This window comes from Rhea pennata (assembly GCF_028389875.1).
Source record: "Rhea pennata isolate bPtePen1 chromosome 35 unlocalized genomic scaffold, bPtePen1.pri SUPER_35_unloc_4, whole genome shotgun sequence".
Classification (NCBI taxonomy): domain Eukaryota; kingdom Metazoa; phylum Chordata; class Aves; order Rheiformes; family Rheidae; genus Rhea; species Rhea pennata.
This window is the reverse complement of record NW_026907597.1, coordinates 36788-52413: the sequence shown is the minus strand read 5'-3', so window position 1 is coordinate 52413 and position 15626 is coordinate 36788. Positions and strand designations below refer to the sequence as shown.

Sequence of the window (15626 nt, the reverse complement as noted above, 5' to 3'; positions counted from 1 at the left end):
GTGCTTGGGAGGGTGATGGGGTGCCCAGAGGGGATTTTGGGGGTGCTTTGGGGGGGGGTACTGGGGCACCCTGGGCGCGTTTGGGGTACCCGGAGGCGTTTGGGGGGTGCTTGGGAGGGTGCTGGGGTGCCCAGAGGGGTTTTAGGGTGCTTGGGGGGGGTACTGGGACACCCTGGGGCGCGTTTGGGGTACCCGGAGGCGTTTGGGGGTGCTTGGGAGGGTGCTGGGGTGCCCAGAGGGGATTTTGGGGTGCTTTGGGGGGGGGGGTACTGGGGGCACCCTGGACAGGTTTGGGGTACCCGGAGGGAAGGCGTTTGGGGGTGCTTGGGAGGGTGCTGGGGTGCCCAGAGGGGATTTTGGGGTGCTTTGGGGGGGGTTACTGGGGCACCCTGGACAGGTTTGGGGTACCCGGAGGCGTTTGGGGGTGCTTGGGAGGGTGCTGGGGTGCCCAGAGGGGATTTTTGGGGTGCTTTGGGGGGGGGGTACTGGGGCACCCTGGGCAGGTTTGGGGTACCCGGAGGCATTTGGGGGTGCTTGGGAGGGGTGATGGGGTGCCCAGAGGGGATTTTGGGGTGCTTTGGGGGGGGGTACTGGGGCACCCTGGGCGCGTTTGGGGTACCCGGAGGTGTTTGGGGGTGCTTGGGAGGGTGCTGGGGTGCCCAGAGGGGATTTTGGGGTGCTTTGGGGGGGGTTACTGGGGCACCCTGGACAGGTTTGGGGTACCCGGAGGCATTTGGGGGTGCTTGGGAGGGTGCTGGGGTGCCCAGAGGGGATTTTGGGGTGCTTTGGCGGGGGGGGGGGGAGCATCAGGCCACCCTGGAGGGATTTGGGGGGGGGGGGCCCAGATTGGGGGTGCTCTGCGGGGCGGGCTCCGGGGGTACCTGTGGGGCGACGTTGAGGACGTCGCGGGCCCCGCAGCGGCTGCCCTTCGGCCCTTGCCGGCGAGGAAGAGGGCGGCGGCGGCCACGAGGTGGGGGTCGTAGGGGGCGCCGGGCCCCACGGCGCCCGCGAAGCGGTGGTAGGCGGCGCAGGCCGTGGCCAGCGGCACCGAGCCCAGCCCCAGCTTCACCCCTGCGCGGCCGCGACGTCACCGGCCGCGCCCCCCCCGTGACGTCCACCGCGCCCCCGTGACGTCACCGCCCCACCCCCGTGACGTCACCGCCCCACCCCGTGACGTCACCGGCCCGCGCGCGCCCTTACCGGCCTCCATGATGAAGCGGGCGACGCGCAAGTGCATCCGGGCCTCAGCCCCGGCCCGGCGCCGCTCCGGGGGCGGCTGTGACGTCAGCGGGGGCGGCGGTGATGTCATCGGTAGGCGCCCTCAGCAAGCGCAGCTGCCCCCTGCCCGATGACATCATCGCGGCGCGGCCTGGGGAGCAGTGACGCGGCCATGACCCCGCGCCTCCTCCCCCCCTCCCGCCGCCGCCGCCGCCGCGGAGGAGTGACGTCACGCGGGGCGACCGCTGCGCGGCAGTGACGTCACGCGGCACGGCAAACCGAATGGCTGCCCGCGGCAACGCTCCGTGTCGCGATAGTGACGTCACGCCCCTGCCCTCCCCTCCCCGCCCTCATTGCCAAGCGACGGAGCCGTGACGTCACCCCCGCGGGGGCTCCCCACGTGACTCTCACCCCGCCGGCGGCCGCGGGGGACCCGGATGCGGCGGCGCTCCGCGGCGGCTGCCCCGGCGCGCGCTTCCGGGAGGGGCGTGGCCTCCCGCCAGCCCCCGCCCCGCGCAGGCGCAGCATCGCCCGCTTCCATTGGCCGCGCGGGAGGGGCGGGGCCAGGGCGGGAGCGACCAATGGCAGGGGGGAGGGCGCGGCGCGCGTGCCGACGGCAGGGCGGGAAGGCCGCCGATTGGCCGCGGGGAGCCGGCCTCCTGGCCAATCGCAGCCTGGGAGGCGGGGGCCGCGGGTCAGGTGGGCGGGGCGGGAGGTGCGTAGGCGCGGCGAGTGGGCGGGGCCGCCCCGCACCACCCGCCAATGGGCGCGCCTGGCGGCGGCGGCGGCGACCAATCGGGGAGGAGGGGCCGCGCGTGGCGGGAAATGGCGGCGGCGCGGCGGCGGCGGCGGCGCTGCTGGAGCGGCTCAAGGTGGCGGCGGGGCCGTAACGGCCCCGGGGCGGGGGGGGGAGGGGGCACCGGGACGGCCCTGGGAGCGCCGAGGGAGCTGTCGTAAAGGAGGGCCGTTACCGTAAAGGAGGGGGGCACCAACGTCGTAAAGGGGAGGCGCGAGCGCCTGGCCGGAAAGCGGGGGGGGGGGGGGGGGGGGTCGCGAGACCGTTGTCGTGACGGGAACGACACCGTTGTCGTAAAAGGGAGGGGGCGCGAGGGCGCTGCCGTAAAGCGGGCAGCGACCGTTACATCCCCTTGGGGCTGAGAGCGCCCGAAACTGCCCCATGGGGAGGGCGAGAGGGGCTGTAACTGCCCCAAAGGGAGGGGGAAGGGGCTGTAACTGCCCCAAGGAGGCTGAGAGGGGCTGTAGTTGCCCCAGGGGGCGGGGGGGAGGGGCTATAACTGCCCCAAATGGGGTGGGGAAGGGGCTGTAACTGCCCCAAAGGGAGGGGAAAGGGGCTATAACTGCCCCAAGGAGGGCTGAGAGGGGCTGTAGTTGCCCCAGGGGGCAGGGGGAAGGGGCTATAACTGCCCCATATGGGGTGGAGGGCTGAGAGGGGCTGTAGTTGCCCCAGGGGGCAGGGGGAAGGGGCTATAACTGCCCCATATGGGGTGGGAAGGGGCTATAACTGCCCCACATGAGGTGGGAAGGGCTGTAAGTGCCCCAAGGGAGGGAGAAGAGGCTGTAACTGCCCCAAGCAGGGATGTGAGAGCAGCTGTAAGTGCCCAAGGGGAGGGGGAAGGGGCCATAACTGCCCCACATGAGGTGGGAGGGCTGTAAGTGCCCCAAGGGAGGGAGAAGAGGCTGTAACTGCCCAAGGAGGGATGTGAGAGCAGCTGTAAGTGCCCCAAGGGGAGGGGGAAGGGGCTGTAACTGCCCCACATGGGGTGGGAAGGGCCGTAACTGGCCCCAAGGGAGGGAGAAGAGGCCGTAACTGCCCAAGGAGGGATGTGAGAGCAGCTGTAAGTGCCCCAAGGGGAGGGGGAAGGGGCTGTAACTGCCCCACATGGGGTGGGAAGGGCTGTAACTGCCCCAAGGGAGGGAGAGAGGCCGTAACTGCCCCAAAGGGGGATGCGAGAGCAGCTGTAAGTGCCCCAAGGGGAGGGGGAAGGGGCTGTAACTGCCCCACATGGATGGGAAGGGCTGTAACTGCCCAAGGGAGGGAGAAGTGGTTTAGAACAGCTCCAAAGCCGCCCCAGGGGGGTTTGTGCCGGCGCCTAAGCGCCCGCCGGCCCCGCAGGCGCTGGCGTGTCCCCCCGTGGCGGGGACGGCCCCGGCGGAGCTCCCCGAGGCCCTGCGGCTGCTCTGCGCCCCTCGGCCCGGCGCCTGGCCCTGCTCGAGTGGATCTGCTGCCGGTACCGGGCGGGGGGGGTGGGGGGTGCTCCTGGGGTGCCCCCCACTCCCGTGGGGACGGGAGGGAGCCCCAAGGCCTCCTCGTGTGAGAACTCCCCCCCCCCCACACCGCCTTTGCAGGGTGCACCCCCCCCCTCGGCGCCCGCCTGGCCGCCCTCGAGGACGCCCCCGAGGACGCCCGGCTTCGAGGTGGGTGTCGTGTGCGTCCCCCCCCCCCAACCCCCATCCCCGAACCCCTTCCCCAGCACCGCTGCGGGACCCCCACCCTGAACTGGCGCCCGTTTTTCTTCCAGAACTGGTCAAACTGGGAGCAGAGCTGATGCTGTGCCGGGCCGATGACCTGCCGCTGGTGGAGGTGGGGGCTTGGGGGGGGGTCTGGGGGGATCTGGGGGAGCAGGGAGCTGGGGGGTGTCTGAGGGAGGACCAGGAGGGTTGGGGGGTCCAGGGGGATATGTGGGGCTGGGGGATTGGGAAGGAGTCTGGGGGGCTGACTGGGGTTATTTAGGGGTGTCCAAGTGGGGTGGGGGGCTTTTGGGTGGGGGGCTTGGGGGGGGTCCAGAGGGCTTGGGGGGTTTCAGGGGGACTTTGGGGGGACCCAAGGGGATTGGGAGAGGGTCTGGGGGTGTCTTGGGCTTATTTAGGGGTGTCCAGGTGGGTCGGAGGGAAGCTGGGGGGAGGCTGGAAGCATCTGGGGGGGGTCCAGAGGGGTTTGAGTGGTCGTGAGGGGCCCTGGGGGGGGGGTTTGAGGGGGTCACTGGGGCCACCCCTCCCCCCCCCCCCAGGGCACGGCGCCCCCCCAGCAGCAGCTCGAGTTCATGACGGACCTGCTGGACGCGGCCCCCCCGCCGGAGGAGGAGAGCCAGGACCCCCCCACTGGCAGGTAGGTGGGCGGGGGGGGACACGTCTGCCCCCCTCCCCAGCAGCTCCCCTCCCCCCCCTTTTCCAGGGACCCAGGCGTCCGGGCCCCCTTTTCCAGGGACCCAGGCGTCCGGGTGCCCCCAGCTCGGAGGCGCTGCGCCGGGCGGTGCTGAGCACCGAGGGGTTCCTGCGCGAGTTTCTGGAGAGCCCCGAGGTGGGGGCGGCCCTGGCCCCCCCGCCCCCCCCGCCCCCTCCCCACCTTCGGCCCCGCCGACGGCCCCGGCGGGCCCAGGCGTCCGGGCAAGCGGACGCTGCGGGAGCTGGCGGCGGCCCTGGAGGAGACGACGCGGCGCCTGGAGCTGCTCAGGGCGCAGGTGAGCCCCGGACGCCTGGGCCCCTTGCCCGGACGCCTGGGCCCTCCCGCTGATGCCCCTCTCCCGCAGCACCCCGAGCTGGGGGGGCCGCCCGGCGAGGCCCCCCCGGCCCTGCTGACCCTGGGGCTGGCGGCCCGCGACCTCGGCGCCCTGGCGACGGCCTTCGGAGCCACGGAGCTGCGGGACCCTGGGGGCCCCCCGAGCCGTGGGGCGCCCCCCCGCTGCAGCCCCTGCGGCCCCCTGGCCCCCCGTGTCCACCAGGGCCTGCAGCACCTCGTGCAGGTGGGGCGGGGGGGAGCAGCCCCGGGGAGGGGAGGGGGCCCATGGGGGCGTTTGGGGGTTCCTCTGCCCATAGAGGGTCCGGGGAGGGTCCTGGGGGGGGTCCTGGAGGCCCTATAGGAAAACCTTGGGGGTACCTGTGCCCCATAGAAGTGTTTAAGGGGGTCCTGGGCCCCACAGTGGGTGCTGGGAGTTCTATAGGGAGATCTTGGGGGGGGGGGTCCTGTGCCCCATGGGGGGTACAGAGAGACCTATAGGGTAGCCTTGGGGTCCCCGTGCCCCATAGAGGGGTTTGGGGGGGTCTCTGGGCCCTATAGGGGGGCGCTGTGGGGGATGGGGGGCTTATAGAGGGCGTTGGGAGGCCGAGCAGGGAGGTTTGGGGGTCCCGGTGCCCCATAGAGGGGTTTGGGGGGGTCTCTGGGCCCTATAGGGGGGCGCTGTGGGGGGTGGGGGGTTTATAGAGAACATTGGGGGGCTGAGCGGGGAGGTTTGGGGGTCCCCGTGCCCCGTAGAGGGGTTTGGGGGGCCCTTGGCAGCATAGAGGGGTCTTAGGGGCGTCCCTGGGCCCTCGGGAGGCATTTGGGGGGTCCTGAGCCCCACGGGGGGGGGATTGGTGGGGGCGCCCCACGGGGGGGGGGGGGGGGATGACCGTGGGCCCCAGGGGGCAGCGTGTTGGGGGAGTGCTGGGGAACCCCCCGGGGAGGAGGGGAGGTCGGTCTCTGAGCCCCATGGGGCGGTGTTGGGGGGGGGTCCCCGGACCCAGCGGGGGGTTTGGGGGTCCGCGGTGCCCCCCCCCCTCACCCCCCACCCCACCCCACAGAGCCTGGAGGCGGCGGCGCAGCTGGGCGACACGGCGGCGGGGGTGGCGCGGCTGGCGGGGGGGCGCCCGGCGCCAGGCCCTGGGTGAGTGTGGGGGGGGACTTTTGGGGGGCGGGGGGGGGGGCTGCGTGGGCATCCTGAGCCCCCCGGGAGGGGGGTGGGTTGGGCTCTCCCTTATTTTAGGGGCGTTTCTGGGAATTTTGGGGGTGGGGGGATCCCAAAGGTTTGGGCAACTTCGCCGCGGGTGGGGGGGCGGTCCCTAATTTTGGGGGACCGATGCCCTTCCCCCCCCCCCGTGACCCCACTGTCCCCCCCCGCCCCACAGCCGCCCGCGTGGCCGCCCTGCAGCGCCGCTACCACGTCGAGGAGGTGCCCCAGGACTGACCCCCCCCCCCCGCCCGGACGCCTGGGCCCGCTCTGCCAGGGGGGGGGGGGGGGGCTGCGCTCGGCCCCCCCCCCGCCTCCCTTCTCCCCCCCCATGGCGGCTTCACCCCGTTACTGCTGCTCTGGGGGGCGGTGGGGGGGGAATAAAGCGGTGCTGAAAACTGTAAAGTTGCGTTAATTAAGGGAAGGGGGGGGGGGAGCCCCGGACGCCTGGGTCCCTGGGGGGGGGGGGGGCTGCCCGGACGCCTGGGTTCTATTTCTGGCGGGGGCGGGGAGGGGGGGGCCGGGGGGGGGGGGGGGGCCGGCGCCGTTTCGGGCCCTATATGGAAGGAGCTCCAGGGTCGGGGCCGTGTTTACACTGAACCCGCCGTGACTCAGCTCCGGAGCCGAATTCCTGCAGCGGGGGGCCGGGCCGGGCCTGACCCCGCGGGCCCAGGCGTCCGGGAGGACCCCCCCCCCCCCCCCCACACCGCCCCGTCAGCCTCTCCTCGAGGGGCCCAGGTGTCCGAGCATCGCCCCCCCCCTCCACTGCCCCATCAGCCTCTCCTCGAGGGGCCCAGGCGTCCGGGCATCCCTCCCCCCCCCCCCCCGCCCCAACCCTGACACGCGCACACCCACCCATGAGGGGCACCGATGCCCTCCCCCCCCCCCCCCCACGGCTTCTTCGGGGGGCCCAGGCGTCCGGGCGCGTTCGCACCCTGCCCGCGGGCCCAGGCGTCCGGGCGGTTTCCGGGGCTCCCCGCCCTTCCCTGGGGTTTATCGCTTCCCCCTCGGCGGCGGCGGCCGGGTGGGGAGGGGCCCAGGCGTCCGGGAGGGCCGCCCGACACCCCCCCACCATCACCCCCCTTTCCTCCCCCCCCCCCCCCCCCCCAAAAAAAAAGCAGGGCGCGGGCCCAGGCATCCGGGCTCCGCTTCGCGCCCCTCTGCGCCCCACTGCCTTCTCCGGGGGCCCAGGCGTCCGGGTGCCCCCCCCCCGCCCATCTCTGCCCATGGCAGCGAGGAGGGGCCCAGGCGTCCGGGCTGGTATTTCTCAATGACGTTCCAGCCCCCCAACCCCCCCCACAAGCCCGGATTCCTTCGGGGCTGAGATCATCGGGGCTGGGGCCGGCTCGGCCCCCAGCCCCCCCCTCGGCCCCCCCCCACACCGTGGGGGGCAGATACCCCCCCCCCAGGGCCCCCTTTGCCCCAGATGCCCCCCCTGGACTCCTGGGTCCCCCCCAGGGTCCACTATTGCCCCAGAATCCCCCAGTTTTCCCCCAAATCCTGGGTCCCCCCCCTCAATTCCCTCCTCCAGCCCCTGTTCCCCCCCCCCCCCCAGTTGCACCCGGGGGGTGGGAACACGCGTGTGCGGGCAAAGGTGCAGCTCTGAACACGCGTGTTCACGCGTGTGCTGGCAGCCCTGGGGGGCGGGCGTGTAGCACGCGTGTCGGCACGCCCGGGAGCGACCCGGGGCCCGGCGCGGGCGTGTAACGTGTGAGCGGCCCGAGGGCGCAGCGGGCGCAGCCGTGCGTGTGCGAGGGGCAGCGCACGCGTGTGTCCTGGGGCGAGAGCGCACACGCGGGTGCGAGGGCTCTGGCGTGAGCATGCACGTGCGTGTGTGACACTGCAGGCATGTGTGTGCGAAGGTGCCAGTGCGAGCACGCACACGCGTGTGCGAAGGTGCCAGTGCGAGCACGCACACGCATGTGTGCCCCAGTGCAAGCATGCACACACGTGTGTGAGGGCTCCAGGGCAAGCATGCACATGCCTGAGCAACACTGCAAGCGTGCACACGCGTGTGCAAAGGTGCCAGTGCATGCACACACGTGTGCGCCCCAGCGCAAGCATGCACACGCGTTTGTGAGGGCTCCAGGGCGAGCGCGCACACGCGTGTGCAAAGGTGCCAGTGCAAGCATGCACACACGCGTGCAAGGGCTTGCAGCCCGAGAGCTCCGCAAACGAACCTGCACGGAGACTTCCCGGTAACGATCCCCCGTTAACGACCCCCATTAACGACCCCCCTGCTCCGTTAATGAGCCCCCCCCCGTTAATGAGCCCCCCTGTTAATGAGCTGCCCCCCGTTAACGAGCTGCCCCCCGTTAACGAGCCCCCCCCCCCCCAGTAACGAGCCCCCAGCGCTATCGGGGCCGCTGGAGCCGTTTCCGCCGCTGCCTCGTTTCCTGCCCGCGGAGGGCTCCGAGGGGCCCTGCCCCATAGCGCCCCATAGCCGCCCGCTGCCCCCTTCAGACCCTGTTCCGGCCCATAGGGCCCCCTCGATCCTCCTCCTGCCCCACAGCGGCCGCAGGGCCCTGGGGAAGTCTCTCCTGCCCCCCAGCTCCTGCTGCTGCCCTACAGGACCCCATAGATTGCCCTCCTGCCCCACACACCTCGTCCTACTCCCTAGTTCCCCCGGGGACCCTGTGCCCCACAGCACCCCACAGACCACCTGCTGTCCCCTCACCCCCCCTCCAGCCCCACAGCCCCCTTGGAGCCCTATGGGCGCCCTCCTGCCCCATAGCATCCCCCTGTCACCCTCTCCTGCCCCATAGCTCCTCCTGGGATCCCTATGGCCCCCTTCTGCCCTGTGCTCCCCCAGAGGAGCCCTGCTGCCCTATAGAGACCCACAGCATCCCCCCCCCATAGCCCTTTCTGCCCTACAGCCCCCGTGCTGCCCCATGACACCCCCCGCAGCTGCCCTCCGGCCCCATAGCATTCCCACAGCTACTTCCTGCCCCATAGCATCCCCATAACCCCTTTCTGACCCATATAATCTTTTACAGTCCCCTCCTGCCCTACAGCCCCTCCTGCAGACCCCTTCCTGCCCCACAACATCCCTAAAGCCCCCTCCTGCCCCACAGCCCTCCTGCAGACCCCCTCCTGCCCCACAACATCCCCAAAGCCCCCTCCTGCCTTGCAGGCCCCCTCCTGCCCCACAACATCCCTGAAGCCCCCTCCTGCCCCACAGCCCTCCTGCAGGCCCCCTCCTGCCCCACAGCCCCCGTGCAGACACCCTCCTGACCCACAGCATCCCCAAAGCCCCCTCCTGCGTCGCAGACCCTCTCCTGCCCCACAACATCCCTAAAGCCCCCTCCTGCCCCACAGCCCCTGTGCAGACACCCTCCTGCCCCACAGCATCCTCAAAGCCCCCTCCTGCCTTGCAGACCCCCTCCTGCCCCACAACATCCCTAAAGCCCCCTCCTGCCCCACAGCCCTCCTGCAGGCCCCCTCCTGCCCCACAGCATCCCCAAAGCCCCCTCCTGCGTCGCAGACCCTCTCCTGCCCCACAACATCCCTAAAGCCCCCTCCTGCCCCACAGCCCTCCCGCAGGCCCCCTCCTGCCCCACAGCATCCCCAAAGCCCCCTCCTGCGTCGCAGACCCTCTCCTGCCCCACAACATCCCTAAAGCCCCCTCCTGTCCCACAGCCCCCGCGCAGACCCCCTCCTGCCCCACAGCATCCCCAAAGCCCCCTCCTGCCCCACAGCCCCCGTGCAGACCCCCTCCTGCCCCACAGCATCCCCAAAGCCCCCTCCTGCCCCACAGCCCTCCCGCAGGCCCCCTCCTGCCCCACAGCATCCCCAAAGCCCCCTCCTGCCCCAGGCCCCCCCCTCCGCAGACCCCTTCCTGCCCCACAGCCCCCCCGCAGACCCCTCCTGCCCCACAGCATCCCCAAACCCCCCTCCTGCCCCAGGCCCCCCCCCGCAGACCCCTTCCCGCCCCACAGCCCCCCCGCAGACCCCTCCTGCCCCACAGCACCCCCAAAACCCCCTCCTGCCCCATGCCCCCCCCGCAGACCCCTTCCTGCCCCACAGCCCCCCTGCAGACCCCCTCCCGCCCCACAGCACCCCCAAAGCCCCCTCCTGCCCCAGACCCCCCCCCGCAGACCCCCTCCCGCCCCCCGCCCCCCCCCCCCCCCCCCCCGGGGCGGGGCTCCGCGCGCCCGTTACCAATTAAGGCGCCGCGCGCGCCGCGCGCCCCCCCGGCAACCGCCACCCGCGCGCGGCGGCCGCGCTCCGCCACAGCCGCGCTGCCGCCGCCGCCGCCGCCGCTCCCCCGGCTCCGGCTCCGGCTCCCGCCGCCGCCCCTCGGCTCCCCGCCGGCAGCGGCATCGGCGGCTTCACCAGCGCAGGCGGCAGCGGCGCCGGGTCCGGTGAGCGCGGGGGATCCGGGATGGGGGCGGGGGGCGGCGTGCGGGGGGCGGCGTGAGAGGATTTTTTCCTCGGGGGGGTCTGTGGACCCCCGTTTTGGGGGTGTCGTGAGAGGATTTTTTCCTCGGGGGGGTCGGGGGACCCTGGTTTTGGGGGTTGTCGTGATGGGACCCCCTTTTTGGGGGTGTCGTGAGGGGATTTTTTCCTCGAGGGGGGTCTGGGGACCCCGGTTTGGGGGTGTCGTGAGAGGATTTTTTCCTCGGGGGGGTCGGGGGACCCTGGTTTTGGGGGTTGTCGTGATGGGACCCCCCTTTTTGGGGGTGTCGTGAGAGGATTTTTTCCTCGGGAGGGTCTGTGGACCCCCGTTTTGGGGGTGTCGTGAGAGGATTTTTTCCTCGGGGGGGTTGGGGGACCCTGGTTTTGGGGGTTGTCGTGATGGGACCCCCCTTTTTGGGGGTGTCGTGAGGGGATTTTTTCCTCGAGGGGGGTCTGGGGACCCCGGTTTGGGGGTGTCATGAGAGGATTTTTTCCTCGGGGGGGTCGGGGGACCCTGGTTTTGGGGGTTGTCGTGATGGGACCCCCCTTTTGGGGGGTGTCGTGAGAGGATTTTTTCCTCGGGAGGGTCTGGGGACCCCGGTTTTGGGGGTGTCGTGATGGGACCCCGGTTTTGGGGGTGTTGTGAGGGGATTTTCTTCTCGGGGGGGTTTGCTGACCCCGGTTTTGGGCGAGTCGTGATGGGACCCCGGTTTTGGGGGTGTTGTGAGGGGATGTTTTCCTCGGGCGGGTCGGGGGTTCCCAGTTTTGGGGGCATTGTGAGGGGATTTTCTCTTCGGGGGGTCTGGGGACCCCGTTTTGAGGGTGTCGTGAGAGGTCCCCCTTTTGGGGAGTGTTATGGAAGGATTTTCTCGGGGGGTCTGAGGGCCCCATTTTGGGGGTGTCATGACATTTTCTCCTTGGGGGATCTGAGGACCCTGTTTTGAGGGCGTTGTGAGGGGTTTTTCTCCTCGAGGGGGTCTGGGAACCCTCCTTGGGGTTCCCATTTTGGGGGTGCACTGGGAGAGACCCACATTTGGGGATGTGGGGACCCAACCGTGGGCTCTGGGACCCTCCTGGGAGTGTCTGTTTTGGGGGTGCAGCAGAGAGGAACCCTTAGTTCAGGCAGCATCTGTGTCTAGGGCTGCTCTGGGGTGCGATGGGGGGCCCTGGGGTGCTTTGGGGTGCACCCAGCTGAGTGGGAGGGTGCCGGAGGTGACAGGGATGGCTCCTGGTGTGATGGACTGTGTTAGGGTGTGGTGGAGGTGGCTGTTGGCGTGATGGGGGTGTGATCGGGCTGTGTTGGAGTATGATGGGGATGGCTGGGGGTGTGCTGGGGCAGCTCCCAGCGTGACGGAGTGTGTTAGGGTGTGACAGGGACAGCTGGGGGTGTGCTGGGGCAGCTCCCAGCGTGACGAAGCGTGTTAGGGTGTGACAGGGGCAGCTGGGGGTGTGCTGGGGGTGTGCTGGGGCAGCTCCCAGTTTGACGGAGCATGTTAGAGTGTGATGGGGAGAGCTGTGGGCGTGCTGGGGGTGTGACGGGGCAGCTCCCAGTGTGACAGAGCGTGTTGGAGTGCGATGGGGAGAGCTGTGGGCGTGCTGGGGGTGTGACGGGGCAGCTCCCAGTGTGACGGAGCGTGTTAGGGTGTGATGGGGATGACTGAGATGACTGTTGGCATGCTGGGGGTGTGAAGGGGGGCTCCTGGTGTGACAGGGCGTGTTAACCAGCGGCGGTGTAGTTATCGCCGTGGTAGCGGTGTGGCAAGGGCGGCTGCAGGTGTGATGGGGGCCCATCCCTGCGTGCTGGGGGTGTGCTGGGGACGGCTCCCAGTGCGACGATGTATGCTAGGGGGTGACAGGGCAGTTCCTGGCGTGCTGGAGGGTGTGATGGAGATGGCCCCAACCATGATGGAGTGTGCTAGGGTGTGATGGGGATGGCTGTCAGCATGTAGGATGTGATGAGGACAGTTCCTGGTGTGACAGGGCACGTTAAGCTGTGACGAGGATGACTGTCAGCATGCTGGGGGTGTGACAGGGCGTACTGGGGGAGTGATGAGGGCAGCTGTCGACGTGCCGGGGTGTGACGGAGACACTCCTGGCATGACAGAGTGCATTAGGGTGTGATGGGGACAGCTGTCAGTGTGCTGGGGGGTGTGACAGGGTGTGTTAGGGTGTGACGGGGATGGCTGTCAGTGTGCTGGGGGTGTGGCGGAGCGTGTTAGGGTGTGACGGGGCAACTGTCAGTGTGCTGGGGGTGTGGCAGGGTGTGTTAGGGTGTGACGGGGATGGCTGTCAGTGTGCTGGGGGTGTGGCAGGGTGTGTTAGGGTGTGATGGGGCGACTGTCAGTGTGCTGGGGGTGTGGCGGAGCGTGTTAGGGTGTGATGGGGCGACTGTCAGTGTGTTGGGGGTGTGGCGGGGCGTGTTAGGGTGTGACGGGGATGGCTCTGAGTGTGCTGGGGGTGTGACAGAGTGTGTTAGGGTGTGACAGGGCGACTGTCAGTGTGCTGGGGGTGTGACAGAGGGCGGCCCCCGGTGCGATAGAGCGTGTCAGGGTGTGACGGGACGGCTCCTGGTGTGATGGGGCGTGTCAGGGTGTGACGAGGACGGCTGTCAGCGCGTTAGGGTGTGACGGGGACGGCTGTCAGCATGCTGGGAGCGCGATGAGGACGGCTCCCAGTGTGACCGGGTGCGTTCGGGTGTGACGGGGCAGCGTTTAGGTGTAATGAGGGTTCGGGGTGTCCCCATGCTGACAAGGTGTGACCGGGGTGTGATCCCCCCCCTTCCCCCTGCCCCCCCCCCCACGGAGCACCATCCCTGCCGGGGTGACTCAGCGCCCAGGACCCAGGCGTCCGGGCCGTGGGGGGAAGGGATCCCCCCACACCCCTCCCCCCTTGTGGCTTTGGCCCTGACTCAGCATCCGTCTGGCGCTTCCCCGGACGCCTGGGTCCCTTGCGCCACCCCGCCCCCACCTCCCCCCCCCCCCCGCCCCGGACGCCTGGGTCCTTGGCACCGCTGGAATTGGGGTGGCATCGAGGGGGGGCCCCAAGTCGGGGGAGGGGTGTGGGGGTCCCCCCAAATTGGGGGGGATCGAGAGGGGGCCCAGATTGGGGCTCACGGGGAGGGGTCCCAAATGGGGGTGTCGCCGCGGGGGTCCCCACTCGCTCACCGCCCTCCCCCCCGCTGTCTCCCCTCCCTCCCGCAGGTCGGCGGCCCCTTTAAGCCGCCGCCCACCCCCCCGGTGCGCAGGCGCGGCAGCCGCGGGGGGCGTCGCCCCCCCGCCCCCGCCCCCTTAAAGCCATGAGCGCGGCGGGGCGCGCGCGCGCGGAGGAGGCGGCGTCACGCGCGGACGGGGCGCGCGCGGAGCCAAACCGCGCGGCGGCGTTGGCGGCGGACGGGGAGATGCCGGCCACCGAGAAGGACCTGGCGGAGGACGCGCCCTGGAAGCGGATCCAGCAGAACACCTTCACCCGCTGGTGCAACGAGCACCTCAAGTGCGTGCACAAGCGCGTGGGCAACCTGCAGACGGACCTGGGCGACGGGCTGCGCCTCATCGCCCTGCTCGAGGTGCTCAGCCAGAAGAAGATGGGCCGCAAGTACAACGCGCGGCCCACCTTCCGCCAGATGCAGCTGGAGAACGTCTCCGTGGCCCTCGAGTTCCTCGAGCGCGAGAACATCAAGCTGGTCTCCATCGGTGAGGCCGCGGGGGCCCCCGCCCCCCGTCCCTCTTCCCGGCGCCCCCTCCCCTCGCCTTCGGGAGCCCCCCCCCCCCTCCCGCTCCCCGGGGACGCGGCTGGGACCGCCCCCTGCCTCCCGCAGAGCGGCCCGGCGTGAGGACCCCTCGCCTCCCGGGCCGGCTCTGGGGGCCTCCCCCTCGTATGCCACCCCCACCCCATAGGGGACCCCCTAATAAGGGGGCCTCAAGTGAGAGCGCTTCCCCCCCCCCCCCCAAGCCGCTGCACTGATAAGGGGGGTCCCACGTAAGACTTGCCCCTTTTGGGAGCACCTCCAATGGGGGCCTATGTGAGGACCCCCCCCTTTTTGGGGAGCTGCCCCCTCCTGTGGGAGCTGCTTCCCCCCCCCCCCCAGTGGCATCATCCTGCCTTTCAGGAGCACTTCTAAAGCCCCCCCTCACTTGAGATCCCCCCCGCCCAGTGGGGCCCCATGGGAGACCTGCTTCCTGCCCCCCCCCCTTTGGGAGCCCCCTCCACGAGCCCCCCTTTCCGGAGCCCCCTTTGAGATGCACCCCAGTGAGGTCCCCTTTTGTGGGTCCCCTTCTTTAGACACCCTCCCCCCTCTGTTCTAGCTCCCTCCTTAACGGGACCCCCCGCCCGCAGCGGGCCCCCCCTCGGCCCCATAACAAAGGCGGGGGGGGGGGGCTGGGCCCGCTCCCATCCCAGGAATGTGGAGGGGGGGTGCCGCTCGGACGCCTGGGTCCCTCAGTCCTGCCGGGGGTGTGTGTGTGTGTGGGGGGGGAATGGGGCCCTGGTGGAGGGGGTTCCCGGACGCCTGGGCCCTTTTCGCGGAGCGGAGGGAGGGTCCCCGGACGCCTGGGTCCCTCGGCCCTGCGGTTCCCCACATCCTGCGCCCAGAGGGAGATTGAGATTTGTGGGCGGCCCCGGGGCCGCACCCTGCCCGGGGTGGGGGGGGACGAGACGCCGGGCCCCAAACACCCCCCCAGGGCCCAAATTCCTCTGGGTGGGGCTGGGGGGTTACTCACCCCCCCCCCCCGTGACTCATCCCGGCCTCGGTGCCAGGAAACGGCGGCGGGGCTGTGGGGGGGAACTGTTGGGTCCTATGGGTGCAGAGAGGAGGCCCTGTGGGGCTGCAGGGGGCTCCCTATAAGTGCAAGGGGGCCCTGTGGGGCTGCAGGGGGCTCCCTATAAGTGCAAGGGGGCCCTGTGGGACTGCAGGGGGCTCCCTATAAGTGCAAGGGGGCCCTGTGGGGCTGCAGGGGGTTCCCTATAAGTGCAAGGGAGCCCTGTGGGGCTGCAAGGGGGCCCTATGGGACTGCAGGGGGCTCCCTATAAGCGCAAGGGGGCCCTGTGGGGCTGCAGGGGGCTCCCTATAAGTGCAGGGGGCCCTGTGGGGCTGCAAGGGGGCCCTGTGGGGCTGCAGGGGATTCCCTATAAGTGCAAGGGAGCCCTGTGGGGCCGTGGGGAGCAGACAAGTCGCTCTAGGGCCATGGGGGTGCGTAGAGGGTGCAGGAGCATCTCTGCAGGACCCTGGGGCCGCTCTGGGGTCTCCGAAGGGCCGTGGGGGGGTCTCTATAGGGCCATAGGGTGCAGGGG

The 15626-nt window shown here is 70.6% G+C and overlaps 3 protein-coding genes across 3 annotated transcripts in view; 2 read left to right on the top strand and 1 right to left on the bottom strand.

Moving 5' to 3' along the window:
• Positions 1-881: 881 nt before the first annotated feature.
• On the bottom strand, positions 882-1540 carry LOC134154139 (cyclin-Q-like; the record flags this gene model as incomplete). Its single annotated transcript, XM_062600833.1, has 2 exons — positions 1201-1540; positions 882-1071 (listed from the first exon to the last, which is right to left on the bottom strand). Coding segments are annotated over exons 1-2 (299 nt in total), but the record flags the coding sequence as incomplete, so codon positions are not given.
• Positions 1541-1799: 259 nt separating this feature from the next.
• On the top strand, positions 1800-6357 carry LOC134154136 (basic proline-rich protein-like). The gene is made up of 9 exons (XM_062600832.1): positions 1800-2090; positions 3353-3467; positions 3586-3654; positions 3759-3820; positions 4248-4345; positions 4468-4697; positions 4767-4979; positions 5797-5879; positions 6121-6357. The coding sequence occupies exons 1-9, from the start codon at positions 1800-1802 to the stop codon at positions 6355-6357; spliced, it is 1398 nt and encodes a 465-aa protein (XP_062456816.1).
• Positions 6358-10209: 3852 nt separating this feature from the next.
• Positions 10210-15626, top strand: part of LOC134154140 (filamin-A-like) — a 36486-nt gene continuing 31069 nt past the window's right edge. The window contains 2 exon segments of the mRNA XM_062600834.1: positions 10210-10306; positions 13541-14029. Of these exon segments, the coding sequence (XP_062456818.1) occupies positions 13636-14029 (394 nt within the window). The 5' untranslated portion in view covers positions 10210-10306; positions 13541-13635.